Source organism: Phaethon lepturus, unplaced genomic scaffold, assembly GCF_000687285.1.
Source record: "Phaethon lepturus isolate BGI_N335 unplaced genomic scaffold, ASM68728v1 scaffold708, whole genome shotgun sequence".
NCBI lineage: Eukaryota > Metazoa > Chordata > Aves > Phaethontiformes > Phaethontidae > Phaethon > Phaethon lepturus.
Window position 1 is genome coordinate 58,361 of NW_010556742.1, and position 21,166 is coordinate 79,526.

The 21,166-nt window shown below is 37.6% G+C and overlaps 1 protein-coding gene across 1 annotated transcript in view; it reads left to right on the forward strand.

Moving 5' to 3' along the window:
• Positions 1-21,166, forward strand: part of LOC104625021 (collagen alpha-1(XIX) chain-like) — a gene marked incomplete at both ends in the record, with an annotated part of 124,502 nt that overhangs the window by 54,209 nt on the left and 49,127 nt on the right. Inside the window, 2 exons of the mRNA XM_010292541.1 lie at positions 3,228-3,281; positions 7,446-7,490. Coding sequence (XP_010290843.1) covers positions 3,228-3,281; positions 7,446-7,490 — 99 coding nt within the window. The remainder of the gene's footprint in view (positions 1-3,227; positions 3,282-7,445; positions 7,491-21,166) is intronic.

Sequence of the window (21,166 nt, forward strand, 5' to 3'; positions counted from 1 at the left end):
TCAGGTGATCCTAACCATTAACAAGAGCACGTTTAAAGGAACAAGGAAATATTCCAGTAGTCTAAGGAAAGTGTCATGTAATGGAGTATAATTGGTGTGGGATTTTTATTTGTTAAAGGAGAGGCTCTGCCCCCACTGGTGGCTCTGGACTGGCTGGGTACGTGCTTCACAGGGAGGATGCTGCTGAGCCCTCTGACAGTACATTGTTGAACATTCCGCTCCATTTCTGCAATGCTAAAAATAGTTGTCCTCATTTTAAAGCACCGGGCTATTAGATTATTCCAAGGGTCTGGCATACTCAGTGTAATGGAAGGCACATATCCATAAATTATCAAAACGGTAAGTAGTGTTTGACTGTGCTGATTTTACTTCTATTGAGATGAGTTTCTGTGCTAGTAACCCTGGAGTACCAAGTCTATTCAGTAAATCAAGTTCCTGGCAGTGCCCCAGTAAATTTAAAAAAAAAAAAGGAAAAATGGTTGTTCTTCATATTGAGGACAGAGAAGCATTTAACTGCTGCTACAAACTATTCTGTGATTCCATTATTCTTGTTTTTTGTTTTTGGGGGTTTTTTCAGTTTTGCAGAATCATATCAAAATATTTAAAATTTTTTACAGTAATTGTAAATGTCTTTCCCAGCCTTGAAGAGAATCTCATGAAGTTCCAGCATGTTTGCCATTATAAAATGTGTTAATGACTAAAATGTTCTAAATAGCAAAACACATTCCAAGTGATTGATAGAAGTTTCAACTCTTTTTGTTTGTTTGTTTTTGGGATTTTTTTGTTATGATTAGTTAACATGATACCCAATTCATTTTTGGTACCATATTGTTTGGTAGTACAAGTAACCAACGCACTTCATAAAGTTCACATACTTGTATGTTAAGATAGTCCTTTTTTTTAAATCTTTCTTAATCTGAATATCTCATATTTAGGGAGAAAAATATCTAAATGTGGAAGTCAAGGTATACAAATTAATGTAAATGCATTCTAAGAAAGTTGCAAAGTACATACATATCAAGCACCTTATTCTGTCTTGAAAACCTTTATGTATAAACTGAATCCCTAATTTTATAGGGTATTGCAGTGCAATTACAAACTGCCAAATCAATAAATGATAAACACATTGAGAACTCTGATTATAAATACACTACGCATTTCTGAAATAGTTAAATCAACCACAACATTAATCATTTTAGATTTAATAAGACTCAGTATTGATGTAGGAGGTTACTTTTGCATTGTTGTGTTGAAGGGATGATCATTTGTAGAACACTGATTAAACAGTGCAAGGCAAAACATCTCTGGCTTGTCTCCACACAAAAAAACCCAACAGTCAGTGTGGGGTTTTTCTTCTAGTTTACAGTAATCCAATATAGCAGAGAAGATGAAGTATTATTATCTGGTAACTATTAGACTATGAAGAATATTTATGAATTCATGTTGTAAATCTGGAGAAAATGAAAGATCACAGATTACTTGTAATGATTAATTAGAATTTTTCCCTAGCATGCTAGCATCTATTTTTACAGAGGGGAGGAAGATATTGAAAACTCTGCCATGAGTTCAGTTAGAAAAATGCCATTTTCACAAGCTATTTCAAGCTGTATTTTAATTGTTGTATATAATGAGTTCATTGTATTTATTTCCTTAATTACTTGTATCATTCTGATGAGTAATTTTTCTTTTATCATCTCTTTCTGTTGTTAAGAGAGATTGGAGTTTTTCCTTTGTCTCTGTTCTTTTTTTGCGTCTGTGAGGCGTTTGTCTTCTGCTTGGCTTGGAATCAAACAAGCAAACTTTCAAAACTTTCTTTTGTTGTTGAATTCTGGCTTGGCTAGAAAACTGAATTGGATGGCATGCGAGTTACTAGGACAAACTCCTATCAAGGAATTAAGACCCATGAATGGAATGGAGAAAGCATTTGATTTTAGATTCCTATAATAAGTCTTCTAAGCTCCCACTTGAAGTCATATGAGCACGGATTAATTCTTCTAAGAGAACTTACCTCAGTAACTTTAGATTTATAGAAAACAAAGTTAATGTACTTTATGATGACATATTTCATGAATCTGTAAATGGAGGGTGGTTCTTCGCTTTGAGTGGCAAAGCCTGGTTCTCACTAGGTCTGTAATTGTTTAACAAGCTTTCCTAAGAAGGAATGGAAAAGGAAATGGCTACAATATTTTATATTTTAAATGAGATATTACTAGGTTTTTAACTATACCTCTTCCTTGGAAAGCCTGATATTAAATGCAGAATTGAATTGTCTGTAGCTTTCAACTCAGAGCTACCGAATATTTTTTTTTCTTTTGCTCAACTAGTCCTTAAAACATTTTTGATGAACACGGTGCTTGTTTATACTTATGCTCAGTTGCTGAGCATAAATTTTAAACATCTGGTTTCTTGAACTGAATTTACAAACACAAATAAGATTCTTAATTTTCATGGGCAGTGCAAGGAGAAAGTGGTTTTGGGGGGGTAAGGGTTGACCAACAGTCAACTGTACAGCTGACATATTTTGTTCTTTCAAAACATGGGGTAGAGGGCAGAGTAATTCCACAACATATACAGAACATTCACTTAAGAAGTAAGAGAAACAGATTTTTGTCTGCCTGGTTGTGCAGGGTCAAGATTTGCATTTCCTCCTGATGAGTATGTTGGGCACGCCCCTAGCAATTGAGAAAAGGTTTGAAACTCCCTTTTGAGTGAGCAAAGCCTACAAACCAGGTCTGCTTCACATGTACAACTCGCTGTGGGACTTCATGGTTTAAGTGAACATCCCTGTGGGCTCAAGCACCTAATAGGTGTAAGGGAGAGAGTGGATGCTGTGGCACCCTTGTTAGCATTTTAGGTACTTGGGTAGTACACAAGTGTCTTCTGAAGTATTTTTTTCTGAGTCAGGGCCTGACATAAAACTCAAAAGATTTTTACATGGTCCAAACTCTGTAATCTCTTTTTTGTCATCCAGTTGTCTGAAGCAATCTGCAGCTCTATCTGCTGCATAGTTAGATAACCTGTCATTGTTAATTGCCTAGTATTTTGAAAGTGATATATATTTTAACCAAATATAAGTCAACAGATGTAAACAACCCTAGAAATCAATTCAACTGTTCTGTAGAAAAGGAATGAGAAGTAATACGTGTCCAGATTTTTTTTTCTCCTCTTAATTTACCCCATCATGACTTAGGTCTGTAAAATGATGGCTTATGTACATTTTGTTTCAGGGGGAAGCTGGCTTAGTAGGTGCTCCTGGCATACCTGGTCTTACTGGTTCCAAGGTAAAAAAGTAAAAGAATAAAGCAGTCTCATTTTATGTATTTTTGCTCTTAGCATCTGTTTTGCCAGCTGTCCAGTATCTAGATAAATTGGATTTGAATAACATATCCAATTTCTGAGTTGTATAATGTGACAGACAAACTTTACTACCAGCTTCTCTTTCAAAAGAGAAAGGATGTAAGGTGGAGTGGCACAAAACTGCCAGTCAGTATTCTTTTGCATTAAGAGCAGTCACCTAAGTCTCAAAACTGTGCAGGTCTTTCCAACCACAAAATAGCAGACTCAAAGTTTTGAAATTTGAGGGTCTCGTGATCTTTGCAAAATGACAGAGGGACAGCACTGATTCTTCCACTCTTCCATTTTAATCTTTTGCTCCTTTACAGAGGTGGAATATTGTAGAAAGGCCAAAAATTGCAAAAAGAGACATTTGCTGGTAACGTTTGTTAAAGTTGCCTGACTCTTTTCATGGTCAGATTTTGTTTTCTGTTGCTTGCAGCTGTGCTTAACCATAAGTATTTGGAATGAAATCTTAATGTCACATGTGTCTGTCCAGCTAATTCCTTTTAGAAAAATGTAGGGGAAATAGCTCTGCTGCTTCCAAAAATTAAGAGACTACACCAAAAAAAAAAAAGATTTTGTTCATATTAAAATTTCAAGAAAGTGTTCTGCAGCATGACCTTGATGCAAAGGGCTAATTTGTGTATCTTTAGGGCAGATACTTCCTGTAATGTAGCACAAAGGGAAGGAAGGAACTTATTTTCTGCAGATGAGGTAGCCAGCATTGAGTTCCTCAACATGCTTACCACAATCTATCAATTTATATGCTCAAAGCCAGGATCTCATTGACTTGTATTGCTGGCGTATTTAAAACACTGAAAATCAGATCAGCAATCCTGCAGTGAGTATCAAGAATAATCACTGACCATGAAAAAACTTGTGTGAAACGTTTTTCCTAACTTAATATGAGGATTCTGCCATAGAAAAGAGAATTTAAGTCAGTCATAAATGTTTAATTTTGCAACTTTCATGTTTTTATTTCTGCAAAACAAGCATTCTTTGAAGTAATTTACCAGTGGCTAATATTGTTATATTTTTAATGTTGTCAGGTGGAAGTTACCTAAACTTCTTTCTCTACACTTTCTATTGACTGTATTTCTTATTTTCACTAATTGGAAATAATTTCTTTAAATTCCAATATGTGCAAAATATCTGGACACTTAGACTGTATTTCTGAAAAAGAAGGAATTAGTTAATCACCCCATGCCCTGGTCCAGGTAGAGAAGTGACTGGTTGAGCAGCAGCATTGCTGAAAAGGACCTGGTGGTGGACATGAGGCTGGGTATAAGCTAACAATGTTCTCCTATTGGGAATAAAGTGAACCACATGTTGAACTTCATTAGTAAAACTGCAACCATCAGATCAGGGGAAGGTGGTACTGCATCTGGTATGCTGTGTCATTGTGGGGCATTTTCCACCCTCACTTCTTCAAGAGATGAGAAACCAGAGAGGGTCCAGCAGGGAGCTACTGTATGTTCAGGGGCCTAGAAAACAAGAACTTTGAGGAGAGTCTCAAGCAGGTAAGTTTGTTGAGTCTGGCAAAGAGGAAGCCAGGGAACGATTGAGACTGTCCTTGTAGGCCTAAGGAGCTCAACCAGTTGATTTTCAAGGAGAGAATCCTAAAAGCCCAAGAACAGTCCATTTTGCTGTGCAGAAGGCCAGCATGGATGAAGAGGGAGCTCCTGACTGAGCTCAGATGCAAAAAGGAAGCAAACAGTGGAAGCAGGGGTGAGCTACCCAGTAGGGATATAGAGGCACGGCCAGAGCATGTGGCAATGGAGTTAGAAAACTATCTTGAATGGAAACTAATGAGGGATTTGAAGGGCAACATGAAGGGCTTTTGTTAAGTGCATCCGTAGCAAAAACAAGGCTGAAGAAAATGCTGACCCATAACGGAGTGGGGGACATGGCAAAGGCTGAGAGTACCCAATGCCTTTTTTGCCTTGCAAATGAAGTTTACCCTCAGGCCTCCCAGGTACTTAACCTCGAAGCAGAGTGTGAGTCATTAACCACAGAAGGGGAAGAGCTGTTAACGAGCACTTAAGCTAATTGGACATTTGCAAGATACCAAACTATGCATCCAGGGATGATGAGGGAGCTGGGCGATGACACTGCAAGGCTGCCCTCTCTATTAGCCATCATCGTGATGATTAGAGAAGGTTTCTGATGATTGCAAACAGGCAAATAGCACATTCATCTTCGAGAAAGATCCAGGGAACTGCAGGCCAGTCAGCCTCACCCCTGTCCCTGAAAAAATTATATAGCAAATTGCGGAAGACATTTTTAAACACATGAAGGACTAGAAGGTGACTCGGAACAGCTAGTATGGATTCACCACGGACAAATCATGCCTGACCAACCTGATTGCCTGCTCTGATAAAATGACTGTCTGTGTGGATTAGGGGAGAGCAGTGGATGTTGTATATCTTGACTTTAGCCATGCTTTTGGCACAGTCTCCAGTCATATGATTGTAGTCAAATCTGTGAGACATGGACTAGATAAATGGACAGTAAGGTGGCTGGAAGATTGGTTGGAAAACATTTTGCTTTGTTAAAAGTGAATAGGTGTTATCTGTGTTGTATGTCCAACACATGTACAAGAATGGGAATCATAGAACAACCCAGGCTGGAAGGGACCTCGAAAGATCTTCTGGTCCAACCTTTCACAAGAAAGGGAAACTCAGATGAGCAAAACAGAAGTTGCATTCATTCAGAAATAATTTCAGTAACTAACCACTCATTTTTAGGTGAGGACATATGGAAAGTTATTTCACTAGATCTCATTTTGCATACTTGGTCTTGGGCATGCTTCTAAAATTGACCCCTAAACTGTTGATTGCATGAGCCACCCCAGGCAAAAGAAAGCAAACAAAAAGCAGCCACTGTAGGTGGTTGATGAAAACTCCAGAACTATTTGATAATCTATACATGCACATCTCCAGAGCTTTGAATTTCATTCCCATGATGCTATATCAGTTGAAAGATTTGACAAAATGCTGCTACAAATTTTGCAAGTTGCACACTGCTGTTATAGTTAACCTCACTTAAGCCTTAGACTTCTACATAAGGAAATGCCACTCTGAAAGGTGAAAGAAATTTTAGGCTTGCTCACTCTAATTTTTTGAAAGTAATTTAGAAAATACCTTATGCTTTACTTTGGAGATTTCCCAGTCTCTTTATCTTCAGTCCTGTAAAAATCATGTACCTTATACTGAGGTGGTGAGACTGAGTTATAGAGACTGGCAAAGTCATGCAAAGCATCTCCCCATAGATTATTTGAGAGAGGAAGAGAGCGTTTGGGGATTTTTATTAGTTTTTGTCCTACAAGTATAGAATTTTGGTTGTATGTCTGCTGTATGTCTTGCAAAACGTACAAGTATACATTAATAAAGATCTAAAACAGGTGTTATTCTTGTTATAGCCAGGCTGAAGACTATTTGACAAAGACATTAACATACTAAGATTGTACATTAAGATCTTTTTCTAAGCTAGAAGTTAGCAAGTTAGAGCTGACAGAGCATTATAACAGGCCTTTGTATTGAAAGATCATCAAATAAAGAATTCAGTATGCTGAAATAAGCTGAGCTTGAATTAATATTTCAAAACTCAGTCCTCTCTTTTTTCTAATACTTGGGTATTTGCATGCGCTTTTCAAAGTGAAAGGAATGAGTTTTCTTTCAGTAAATTATATCTGTATTTTTTTGTCAGTTGGTCTGGGTTTTGGAGGCCTTCACAGTTGGCTAGTCATATTTAAAAATTAAAAATAAGGTATTAATAGAAATAAATGTGTTAAAACTGGTTCTGCAGATGCATATTAGGACTGCTATGAGTGGCTTTAGCATCAGTGAATAGTTCAGAATTTTTAAAGCCGAGAAGATTCCTTAGGCTGAATGGAAAATCAATTGATTGACTACTGTTAACCGACAAAACTGTGGAAAGTTGTGTCATTTTTTTTGTAGAGGTTTCACATCTTTTTGAAGGTGAGATAATAACAATCCAAATTATTTCTTCTGTTTTAATCCCATAATAAAAATTCAGTGCAATAAAACTATTTTATGCAATTATTTGAAGTATGCTTGAATTGTTTATTTTATTGTTTTGTGTTCCAGGGTGAACGTGGCTTTGCAGGTAGCAAAGGTGAAGAAGGTGAAAAGGTAAATTATTCTGTCCATGGTTTGGTTTTTTTTGGTTTAACGATTTGATATATGATGAACCAAGTAGAGCTTTGTTCTGAAGGTCTTCCTTAACTCTTTCATTAATAAAATTCTTATTTTTTTGCTATGTAAATGATTCCTAAAATGCTTAAGAACAAGGAGGTTCTTATTGGTGTCATCAGTTCTTCTTTTAGAACCACTTTTTTTTTTTTTTTTAAGAAAAGATTTAATAATGAAGTCTAATAGAACTGTAACCATTGGATTCCAATAGTGTCTACTGCTACCTTATTTCTATGGTAACTAGTAAATGTCTGTTTATACAGTATGGAATGCATGATGAGATGATGTGTAGTTATTTATAGTACTTAATTATTGCTTTATACATTACAAATATGCTTTTATAGAAACTTACTCTGTTGATTGCAACTACTAAATGTTTTACACACTTTTTTTTCCTAAGAACATAAATTTACTGCAACAGCAAAATTTAACACTTGCTACAACATAACCGACTGCTAACTGAAAAAGGTTAATTGTCATTTGTATACTTCTGTGTACCTACACAGTAGTTAACATTAGTTTTGTTTCCTGTACACATCTGACTCAGAGCAAATTGATTTGACTGCCACTGTCCAAGCTGAATGCAGTTGTGTTTACCTCTTCCTCAGACTGGAAGTTTAGTCCCTTTGCCTGATAGACTTACATGTTGCCCTAAGGACCTTCTTAGTTTCCCAACAGCCATGAAATGTTTCCAAGTGTAAATTCCAGGAGAAGCCTTTCCATGTTCTTCACCAGCAGGTATTGGAAATGGAGCTTGAAGCAGTTTGCCCTAGTTGCAGGTGCTCCACAGTGGCCAGAAATAGTTCAAAAGCTTGTGCATTGAAATGGGAACTAAACTGGCCCTGTGGAAGGCTGTCTTGGCTGGCAGAATGCCAGCCTGGGTTGCTCTAGATAATGCAACCTATCTTCTTGTGTGCCTTCAGGCAAGTAGGTCTTCACAGGTCATCAAAGGCAAGTCTGTGTTGAGGGACAGGAGGAAGGAAGAGCCTGTTCTTAGCTTGCCTAATAGGAATTAAAGTAACAATGGTGATAGTTTTACGCTTGAAACTTCAGCTCCTAACCAACTTACTGCCTGGTTACTGCTTTTTCACTAGTTTTGGCTGATGTGGATTAGGCAACCTGAATTAAGAGTCTGTCTTGGACCCTAGATATTTACTTTGTGCTTCAGCTCACTGTCTGAAAAAGGTGCAGAAGAGCATTTCAGCTGAATTTATATGTTGTAAAGATATGAACGACAGATACTGTGATTTTGCCGGTATTCAGACTGAAGAAAATGGAGAATACGTGACAGCTTCTGAATTTAAAAAAGTGCAATATATTTGTGAGTTAGGCTGCTTTGGATATGGGTATATTCACTCACCCTCCATACTTCCTTAGAAGTGTCAGCCAGCTTTCCAGTGTTCATATTTTAAAGAAAGCATGTTATGTAATAACAGAATTTAAGCAGATTAAACATTGTGGAGGTTTTTTTTAGGAGGACATATTCCAGTAATCAGGAAGGAAGAAATATCAGAAGTAAAAGCCAGCATCCATAGCAACTAACATTTATAATGTGAAGATTCATTCTCTAAAAAACAGCACTTGTTATGCTTGAGTGTTTCTAACTCCACTGACAGATCTTATTTCCTTGGTGGCATCATTATTCATCAGTTCTGAAGGGCTTGTGGATTTTTTCTTTTTTTTTTTTTTTATAATTGCTCTGCAGCTGTGCTGTGCTATCCTCAAGTTTTATGAATAAATTGTATTTGGACACAGGCACGTGGTTCCAGCTGTTGCTGCCACTCTCTTTGCTTGACTTCCTTTATTTTAAGGCAGAGATAAAATGACCCAACCACTGATAGTCACATTTTTCTCATCTGGAAGCTGAGTCAGCACATTCAGACCATTTTTTTTTTTTTCTTTTTGTCTTGTAACTCCAGAAGTTACATTAAAGATCCCATTTAAAAGTACTTCCAGTGTAACTATTAACAATGTATTCTGTCCTTCAAATAAAAGGAAATACACAAGTGAAAGGATCTTTACTCACCAGTGATCACTCAAATATAATTTGGGACAGTCTCATCAGAAACTACATCTCATGATTTGTGAGGAAAGAGTGTGGTTTAAGATTATGGGAAGCATGTGTCAGCCTGGGCTTTACAGTTACTCAGCTTAGCCTTAATTCAAATAATTATTGAAGAACAACAATGCTGCTTCCAGTAACTGAGCTCCAGTATTAAAAATGTATCAACATCTTTGCATTTTAACACAGTGTCACAAAATAAAATAGTTTTTTACTGATTTGTGAGTAACAAAAGTGATTAAAAAGCCTGGAGCTTAAAATTTGTTTTTTCCTAATACAAAAAACTCTGTCTCATCTTGCACATCAAAGAACAAGATAGTGTTTGGACACTGTTTCACATATCACCTAGAATGGGACACAGCTGCTTAAACATGGGGTATTTTCCATTTCAAGCTTTCTGCAGAGGTACATTAAAACGAACAGTCCTGTATTTTTGTTTTCACGACCATATCATTCTGTAGGATTGAATACTTCAACTCAACCTTACACTTCTCGGTTCACCAAATCAAACTAGTTGACTTTGGCTTTTATTCTGCTGTGTTCTGCTTTGGCAGAGTAAACTCTGGGGACATGAGGGAGATGTAGGCAAGTGAGGCAAAAGTGGTTGGTTGTATGTAAATTAAAGATACAGGAGGCATCTATAATTTAAGCCATTGAGGGAGGTTCTTCGAGGCTCTTTAAAGGTTTCTTTGCCGCACTTGGTTCTCCTTGAGGAATCCAGAAGTCTTGTTCCATCTTTCCCTGTTTCTTCAGTCTCAGATTGAACTTGGTTCTCTCTTACAGAGGCCAGTACCGGTAAGGGAAGCTACAGAACTGCGTGTGCCAGTGTTATGCTGCAAGTTTTCCCCCCACGGGAAATATACTCTCAGTGTAAACTTGTTTTAATTCTCCTTGGTATTCTGCTTGCTTTGTGTTACTTAGATAATGACCTTGACTTATATGATAGTCTTACAGCAGCAATAAAGACATTGCTCTACCCTTCTATAGCATGACTGAAAAAGTATATACTGAGAGCAGTTTTAATTGGATTGCTGCCAGGAAGGCAGACTGTATCATGTGGATCCATCCTCATTCTAATACTGTCAGAATTGTAATTTTACAGTATGGAGTAGAAAGCATGAGTATTCAATTTTATGATGATAGGAAGTCAGGAGGGACTGATAATAACTGGAAGACTGTTTTAATGTGCAGAATGTTCTTGGCAAATCAGAGACACAGCTTGAAAAAAATAGGATCCAATGCAGAAGGAACAAGTGCAAGGAACTACCTGTAGGGGAGAATAGGTCTGAGCTGAGAAAAATCAGATAGTATCTACTCAGAAATTAAAACCTGAGGCTTATTTGAATCAGAAGGTGAACACAAGTAAATGAGTCAGACAGTTGCAAATGAAAGATTCTTACTAAGATGTTTTAAAGTGGAATATTGTCTGCAACACTAATTAAATAGTCTTGTGCTATTTGGTATTGGTAAGGCTTCAATGTAAAGGCTGTTGACAGGAGAGCACTGAGAATGGCTGGTGCTCAGGAACATATAACCTTTGAGGAAGGATTGCATGACTGAAGATTACTTAGTGTAAAGTCAGCTGAAAAGAAATATGTAAACAGTCTTCAGATACATAAAACTGCTGCAAAGAGGAAGGGAATGGTATATCTGCTGTGTCCATAGTAGATAACGTGCAAAGCGATGGGCTGAATGTGTAGCCATTAGGAAAGGGTTTTTAAATTTTAACGCTGTTGTTTATTATGGAAGTAATTTCCTCTTCCAGTGGTCTGCACTTTTTATCCTGGTTACAGAAAAGGGAATAAAGTAAAGAAAGGCTTGCTTCATGAAAATACATAGATCAGACTACTTTAAATTATTTTCCCATTTTCTGTAAATCAAAATTATGCAAGGTATCACTTACGTTGATTTCTAATTGGATAAGCACAGACAACAGCAAGACAGTTTCTTTTCCAATGTATATCCTTGTTTGTTTTTAATGCCCACTTAATACTTTTCTGTGATAGGACAGTAAGGTGCTGGAACAGGTTACCCAAAAGGGTTGTGCAGCCTCTTTTCCTGGAGGTTTTCAAGACCAGCCCTGAGCAACCTGGCCTGACTCCATAGCTGACCCTGCTTTGAGCAACAGGGTGGACTGGAGACCTCCTGAGGTCACGTCTATCCTCAGTTATCCTGTAATTTTACGAATAGTGAACATGAATGTGATATTTCTCTGATTCTGCACATGTGTTCACATTATATATCCATGTAAAAAAGGAGAACAGTAAGAAGTGATAACGTTTTGGGGGTTTGGTTGGGGTTTTTGTTTGTTTCTGTTTCTGCTGTGATGTTGTTTGTTTTTGTGTTTTTTTCCAAATATTGGCAGGGGTGCAGTGTGAACGTACATTTAATTTACAGTATGGACTAATATTTTTCACCAGAATATGTTATAGGCAGATTTTTTTAAGATGTGTGTATACACTCACACACTCTCATCTGAGAGTGACCAGTGCTCTTGCTTAAATGTCTGATCACCTGCCAGCTCATGTTCTGTTCCTCATAGAAGCTGTCATGGAATGCTTGTTTGGGTAGCATTGTACACGGTTGCTTTGATGATGGGTGTGTATGGCTTCTCTGGGTTGTTTTTAGCTTAGGTTTGATGAAATCCCATGAAATAGTTTATTTTCCAATAAAAATAGTTACAAAATAAATTATTGAACTTAAATGAAATCTAAAGTTGTCTTCAAAATTTGTTAAGTACCCAAAAAAAAAGACAATCTTAAAATATATTAGTATGAAAATTGCTATGCAGCTGTTGGTTGTCTGATCGCAACTCCATTCACCTGAGCTGTGGCAATTCCCATAGCTGATGTTCTGTCCCTGCATCTTCTAAATACAGTTTTATTTACAAGGTGAGTCCCCGTATTTAATTTTTACAGCCTTCGATGTATTGCTCCTTTCTTCTTTCTTCCTTTTTTTGACTGCTTTCTTCCAGTGTCCCAACATAAAGCAATTACTTTCTGAAAAATAAAATCGGTGTCAGTCTTTGACAATTCACAGTGTGAAGGAGACCCAGGTACTGAAATGGGTTTCACATAAAATAAAACCTGCCTTCCCATCAGCTTGTAGATGGAGCTTCTGAGGCAGAGTTCTAACCAGTTAATCCTGGTTTTGATACATCTCGGAAATACTATAAATACAAAATGTTAAAAAAGGAATAATAATTGATGCAGAGAATTGCTGTATAATGCACCAACAAGAATTTGAGCCATATAGAAATTGCAGTGCAGTGAAGTTACATGTGTTCCTGCTATGAGTATCTCACAAGCCTACAAGCTGGAACAAAAACCACAGAACCCCCAAAATAACAGATTTTAAAGACAGGGGGAACCTTGATTTAAAAAAAGGTCCAAAATGGACCTCCATTATTGTTAGAACAACAAAGTTAGAAGTACAAGGTTTTCTTAAAACATATGCTTAAAGCTTTGTCACAAAACTTGGTGCATCATTTAATGACTATCAGTTTATTCTAAATAGAGAAAACCAAAATCCACCAAAGAAAAACAAAGGGCAGAGTCTTACCTCAATCACCAGTTGGTTTGAGTTGCTTAAGTGCAGCCCTTGGGGAGGAGATAAGTTATCTAGTTACATGTTGTCACTAGCAATTTAAAAAAAAATTAATTTCAGAAATCTCAATACCCAATTATAAATCTTTTGTCTTTCTCTCAGGTAAGGCTTGCCTCTCCAGTAGTCATCCTCTGTACTGTAATTTGTAGCTTCTTAATTTGCTCAGGCACAATGTTTAAGTGCTTCAGTTCAGATGAGTGGACACATACAATGTTTTGAGTTTGGCAGCTGTTATAAGGTTAACCAAGAAAGGGACTCTAAGTTAGGTCTGAGATTCTTGAAACCTACAGAGGTTGAAGTCTCTGTTGCTGTGTGTTGTGATTTAACTGCAGCCAGCAACTAAGCACCACACAGCCACTCACTCACTCCCTCACCTCCCCAGCAGGATGGGGGAAGAGAATTGAAAGGGTAAATGTGAGAAAACTCATGGGTTGAGATAAGAACAGTTTAATAATTGAAATAAAATAAAATAATGATGATAAGAATAGTGATAAAAAATGTAATGAGAAGGAAAATAACAGAGAGAAATAAACCCCAAGAAAGACAAGTGATGCAAATGAGCAATGCCCAGGCAGTCCCGGAGCAGCGGCCTCCCGCCAACCTTCCCCCTCGTTTATTGCTGAGCATGGTATGGGATGTCCCTTTGGTAGTTGGGGTCAGCTGTCCCAGCTGTGTCTCTTCCCAGCTTCTTGGCCACCTCCAGCCTACTCACTGGTAGGGTGAAGTGCGAAGCAGCAAAAGCCTTGACTCTGTGTAGGCACTGCTCAGCAATAACAAAAACATTCCTGTATTATCAACACTGTTTTGATCACAAACCCAAAACATGGCTCCATGCTAGCTACTATGAAGAAAATTAACTCTACCCTAGCCAAAACCAGCTGTAGCAATAAATACTGAGGTCAATTCAGTTGTCCTTGGTATCATTATCTCAATATCCCTTCCCCACCCCAGGCATAAGTAGCATATATGTAGCAAATGGAATTATTATTTAATTATTATTATTTATTTTGATACCTGAAGCGACTGCATCACTTGGGAGTTGGAACTGGCCCAAAGCCTCTTAGTCAATCAGACAAAAACCTCTAAGATGCCTTTTTTCTTTGTTAAATCTGTAATTTGTTCCCTTTTATCTCCTGGCTTTTGCTTCCTTTGGTCACTTCAGGTACTACTTTACCCAGAGTCCTCATTTTTCTGTCATCTTGTCTGCCTTCTTGGTCAGTAGTATAATTCACAGATACGGTTCTTTCTGTAAGTGAGCTAGAACACTGGAAATTCAGTTTTGTGGGACACATGGAACCTGAACGCCCTATGCATTTCATTATAATTTGGCAGCACGTGTGGAACAAACCTATGTTTTGTTTGGAATAGTGGTGATAGAAAAGCCAACACATTTACATGTTAATTATAGCTGAGCAAACATGACTGGATTGTCACTAGTACATAACAGTGATTTCACAGAGCTGGGAAACCTGAATTCCTTGTCTTGCTTAACTGCTTCAAAACACTAGTATAAAATCCCTGTTTCTGTTTTAGCTCAGAGAGGCAAGTAAGGTGCTGTTATATAGAGTAAATCGCAGTACTGGTTGATACCTTGAAGTCTCAGGCGTTGTGAATGATAGAGTAGGAAGGATGGCTGTGCTCTGGAGAAGGACTCTTCAGTTGCAGTTTTCCTTGACTGGTTGCTTTCCTTTGTAAAACATATTCCCCTCCCATCTCACACTTGAAATAGAGGATTTTAAAACTGGATGTCATTGGAGCTGAGTTATGTAGCAGTATATGTGCTGTAATACGCACTTGTGAACACTTGGTCTTTGGCAAAATTTTGTCTTTTATCTTTACTTTTTGTATGTTTTGATTGTGCTTTTGCCTGTGTATACATGTGAGAAGAGAGAAAGAGTCTGGGACTTGTCCAGCCTAAATGTAGAAAAAATTATCATCTGCTTCATTTTCCTCTAAACGCAGGATGTTCTTTGTATATATTTACTATTTTGTGAAGTACAATTTGAATTATCCCAGGAAATACGGCTTCCTCCATTTCCTTTAGAAGAAAATTCCTAATAGATCTTAGTGTCAAGAAGATTTCCTGCAGGTTCAACATTTTCTACTTCATCTTATCACACCTAATAAAATATTCCTCTATCATCCATTCATCAAAACACGCAAGGCTATAAACTTCCAGTGTGTCCCCAGGTGTAGTCTTTTATTTCACAGTCTTCAATAACCTTTTCTTAAATAAGCATAACTGAATAAAGAAGGAATCACCTTTCTTTTCTAAGACCCTAGTTGAAGTTAGTCATTATTTAGTCCCTCTAATATTTTGATGTCTGTACCGTAAATTGCAGTGATGAAATAGGTCCACATAAGACAGCTCAAGTACTGGGGAAGCTTCCAATCTACTTGAAAAATAGAAGCTATTACTCTTGGATAGAAGGCAACCGTGGACCTCAAAGGTCTATAATTAAAAATAATAAAAAATTACAATTAAGAGAAGCAGTTAGTAACTCTCCTGTGTATTAGTTCAGTGTGTCTATTTTTCAGCTGTAGATTCTGCTAGAAATGCTTCAGTCTGAACAAAAGATTAGAGGAGTAAATTCAGTAAGCTTTAAATCTTGATGTAACTGTGGCTACTGCATATACAGACCTGATAGTCTGAATGTTTTCTGGAGTAATGTAAGAACGTGCATTTCGCATTATAGACTGAGAGTCCAATTTCGTAGTTTGTTTGGATGGTCATGGAGTCAGTGCCACTGTGCTGAAAATGTGGCTTCTTACCTTTGCTAACTATCAATATAAGTACTTTATTGGAGTGGGGTGAAGATTCTTTGAAGTCTTTTAAATCCTATTTCATGCAGTCAAGACTGGGTGCTTTACCAGTGGATGTAAATGTGAACTGAGTTTTTTCATACTTTCCCCCTAATGCTATATAGGAAAGTATTAGAGTTTTCTCTTTCTCTTCTTGTAACTATTTGCACTTTTTAAGCTTTGGGATTGGGGAGAATGTGTTTCTTTGCTTTGCTTGTACAATCGTTCTGCTCTCACATTGTGGGTAGTGTTTTAGAATGTTTTTAATTAAGTCATTTGAGGTTAAATGTTGTTTACAAGACAACCATCTCAATGAATGGGCATGCAAGCATTTTTATTTGACAGGTTTTTTTTCATTACTAAGCAGATCCTATACGATCACAGAGACACCTGTACACAGATATTCTAGGGGAAAAGGAAAAGCATATTAATACTATAGGAAGTCTTTACCTGTAATAAAAGCAGTCACATTTGCATTTATCCTAGTAAACTAAACATTGCCAGGGCTTATCCTGTAGTTCTGTGGTATTTGGCTTGATTTGGCCATCTTCATACTGTTTAAATCTTCTTGCCCTTTGAAACAGGCTTAATCAAAACTGCCTGTTAGGAATAGTCCCTAGCCTATGCTCACTTTTGAACTGTGCCTGGGAGTTATGTGGGGAAATGCTAACTGGACTCATTGAAATGTCTGCAAGAGACCTTCACAGCTGGGGTCTATCAATTTAATGATATAGATGACCAATTTCCCGGTCCCAAGCTGTATCACTGTTTAATTTACTTACACGTACCCATTTGGTCAGATTAAAGGTTCATCAGGCTCAGCATCCTGCTTATAATGATAGCCAGAAGTGGTGCCCGAGGGAAAGCATAAGGACAAAGTAAGCAAGTACAGAGCTTCTCCCCATGTACTTTTTCAGCCTCTGATTATTTGAGGCTGGAGTCTCAGCCAGATGTGTTTTCAGTGAATTTAGTAGCCTTCAATAGACTTCTCTTCCATTAGTGAGTGCAGTTTTCCCTTGAATTCATGTAAACTTTAAGCATCTGCAATATCCTGTGGTGAGGAATTATGCCATATATCCTTGTGTTTGAAGGAGCCACTTCCTTTTGTTTATTTGGAACTTGCTTCCTCTTAATTTAATTTGGTGTCCCCTTCTACTTCTGTTGGAAGGTTCCTGTTCTCCTTTTCAGTGTCAATCGAGAATCAATAAGCATCTATCATGTGTTCCTGAGTTGTCTCTTCCAAATTGAAGAATACCAGCTTACTTGGTATCTCTTACTATGAAAACTGTTCTGTATTTGATCATCCTTACTAGCTGCCTCTGGATGTTTTTGAGTTCTGCTGCAGTGTTTAAAGATGGTGGAGACAAGAACTTCAGTCCATATAATATCACAGTGAAATTATTTGTTTCATTCACTGTGCCTTTTTAATATCTCCTCACATGGAACTTCCTTTTTTACCCTCTCTTTAGCTTTGAATGTGACCTCAAGATCTCACTCTTGGTCCTTTTCAACTGAACACTTTGAGTTGTTGCATTTAGGAAGCCGTGGTTGTGTTCACAGATGTTATGGCTACATATGGGACATAAGGATTTTACCCTCTTCCTCATTTTAAATATACCTACACTGAACTTCATTTGTCCTTTTTTTTGCTGTGTCATTTTATCTCATCGTGCCCATATTGATTTTGTCACAGTTGAACATCATCTGTTTTATTCTGTATAATTTGGTATCAAAACCAGATTTAGTCATGTACCTCAAAATGGTTTTCTTTATGACGTTTGAGTGTAAAGAGTTCATGTCTTGCTGAGAACAAGATTAGTGGAGGAGAGTAGTGACTTTGCCAATACCTAAATGCTGGTGTGAACTCAAGCTCTTTCTGCCTTGGATTAGAAATATACTACCTGACATGTGCTGCTTTTTTTTTTTTTTTTGTCATTAGAAAGGTATCTGTTTCAGGCTGACTTCTCTCCACCAAGATTTGGTGTAATCTTAAGCTCTGAAAATGGCCATTTGCACATATTTAGTACAATTTACTTCAGTCCACAAAGCTCCCCAAATTCCAATTGCTCCCACAATGTAGGAAGCCTGTTGCATGGTAGGCCCAGGTGTGGAGCTCTGGGCAAGAAAGCACACGTGGTGCTCTGCAGAAACAAGGCAAGCCTGTTCTGACTGAGCTATCTGGGGGATCAGAAGCATTGCAGTTTCTTTAGTGGGCACTCTGAGATCTAAGGTTTAATAGAATGAGCAGAGTGCCAGGTCATTTGGATGTACTGCTTCCAGTAATGGTTACTTCTGTGCCACCTTGGAGATCTCTGTGAAGACATATCCAGAGATGGATGACTGGGTACCATTACAATGCCTGGAAAAGATGTACTAGTTTGGAAACATCTAAGGCTGTAAACCTTTTGCATGGTAATTTTGATAAGTGATAAGTAATTTAAAATTAATATAGCAATTTTTATCTATAAGGAGTGCTGCACACTTAGCATTTGAGAAAATATTCTGGATGAGCAAAGAAATATCCACTGGCAGTGGTAGAGAGCAGAGCATCATCCTCTCTTTACGTAGACATGTTGAGGTCCCGATTTCCATTTAAGAACTCTGAGGGTTGTGTAGCACTAGTGGGGTGAATGCTAGGGCTTGGGTCAGGCAACTGCGTACAGGAGAGAGGGTAGAGGTGGGCATGGAGCTTGAGTGGGCTACTTGGGGAAAAAAAGAAGAATGGATGGTGTATGTACGTGTATTTCTGAGAGAGGTGGAAGAGACTGAGAGTAATTCAGAAGCCAGACTGGGGGTACACCTGTACTAAAGTGGGGAAAAACCCAAGATTTGTAGTGTGTCCTAGCTCTTCCATTTGACTGCACTGCCTTCCAGAAGGTATGTGGTCTGGATGTAGTCTGTGAGTTGTAAACCTTATTCCTTTTCAGAGTCAAAAGTAGAATGCAGAATTTCTGTTTTCCTTGCTTTTTGTCAGCTTGGCTAGTGAATTGTTTGTATTCCGTGATGACTGGAAGGTGTCCCACGCTCAGCCTGTGCATTTAGTTCACCAGAAGAGAGGGGCCATCCTCTGCTGCAGTTTCCTAGTCTTTTAGCTCAAGTGGTAAAGCTTATTGCCATGAATTAAAATATTCTCTCTTCTCACTCCACAGATGATCTTTGGTGAGAGACCTTGTAATTCATTATGGCAGATGGTTTTTGTTGTTTACTATTTATTAATCTGAACAGACTGAATTTAAAAAAGATGATTGCTGAGTCAAAAGATAAGAAATGCCAGAATAGAATTAATTTGCAAATTAAATGTGACCTCAATTGGATTAGAGGAAGGCCTGGAAATAGCCCATCATATGAGTGTTCACACAAGATAATCTCAGAGAAACAGGTCTGACTGAAGTTCAACATCCAGTCATTTTTGTTCAAACTTATTTTCTTATCACTGTTTCTGGATTTATTTCTTGGTCTGCTTGCTATTTTTATTACTTATTCTTGATTATCTGTGCCTTCTCTCTTCCCTTTTTTTGTGGCTCAGAACTTACCTTTCCTGTTGTGCAGACACGCACCCATGCAGATATTTGTCAATTCTCTTTCCACTTTTCCAGAAGCTGTTTACATTTCACTAATACCTTTGCATAATATATTTGAGGAAAGAGTTGTCTTTAACTGGAAATGCTGTGAGAAGCATTGTAGGAACAGTGTACCATAACATGAGTACTTCAGCTGCTTACAGATCTCATGGGTTCTGGATAACTTCAGGTGGTATCACTCATCTGGTCTTACAGATAGCCAGGACTGAATATTGAAGTAGTTTCATATGGCTGTCGTTTTCATTATTTTCTGACTGTGTAGTCTAGGTGGGATATTTCTTCTTGATAGGTTTAATTTTGAATGAGTGTATTTCCTCAATTTCCGGTTGAACGTGCACATTTACACTGATATGCTTGTATGTTTACATATGTATTTAAGTGTGTGATAGAATAAGTAATCCTCTTCTCGGAAATATAACATATTACAATCATAAAAATATTTAGTAACATACCAATTAATAGATTTATAAATTACATAATTTCTGACTGACTTATTTTGATTTACTGCAATGCAGTTATTAAACAAAATGCTTTCTTTACCAAGAATTTTAAGCCAAAAAGGAGTCACTGGAGGAAGAAAGCACTACAGCAATAGAAAGTAAGCACAACTGAATCCTTGCTGGCAGGTGCAGTCTATTACTTTAACACAGCAAACTGAATAAAGCTCCTGACATGTGAGTCTCCTTTATTTCAAATGGGGGGCAGTTCTTGGGAGTTGCTGAGCAAAGATACACTGTAAGACTGAGCTGGTGGGGCTCCACAGCAAGGAGGCTGTCCATACACTGCAGCTGCTACTATCAGTGAGATTATGTTGTATGCGCTGTTGCAGAGGATTATTCTTTATTGAAAAGAGAGTACTGACAGGTATCTAATGAGAAGAGGCAATAGGATAATCTAATAAAACATTATTGATGCTGCACTATTAGAAATATGTAATTTAGCATAAATTCCATATATGCTTATGCAGCATTGTAGTTTTTATAGTTTAGCCTCATATTGTGCGACCTTTTTAAAAATTCTTTTATGTGATATTTCTAAAATAGGCATGAATGCTAAGAAGTAAATTTGCAGATGAAATGTATGTGTTTAAGTCAATGGGCTCTCTAAATGGGCTCTTGCAATTTTGAGTATCTGATTAGAGAGTTTTTGCAATTAGGATAAGGATCAGAATTCATGAACAGAGATTGATGAGAGAAGAAACAACAAAATGGCTATTCACGTTAGTCACTGTAGAACAGATGACAGAACCTTTGTTCATGAATATACCAAAAATAAAAGTTGGTGTCTGTGTGGGAGCTGGGGAAGCTTTCTACAACCTGCAAAAACAGGTGTGGAGGTTACTACTGAAAATTCAGCAATGTTTAAATGTTTTTAAGTCTCCAAAGCACTTTTTTTTTTTCTCCACCTGGCAGTAGTTGTTGTTTGTTAAGGTTAATACTATCAGTGATAAAAACAGTCTTCCTCCCCATGTCCCCCTTTTCAGCTGCTTCTTCCTGTCCCTAGTGTCCCTGTGCACTGCTATTGCAACTGTTTGTGTGATGCCTAGTAAAGTAAATAAATCAGCA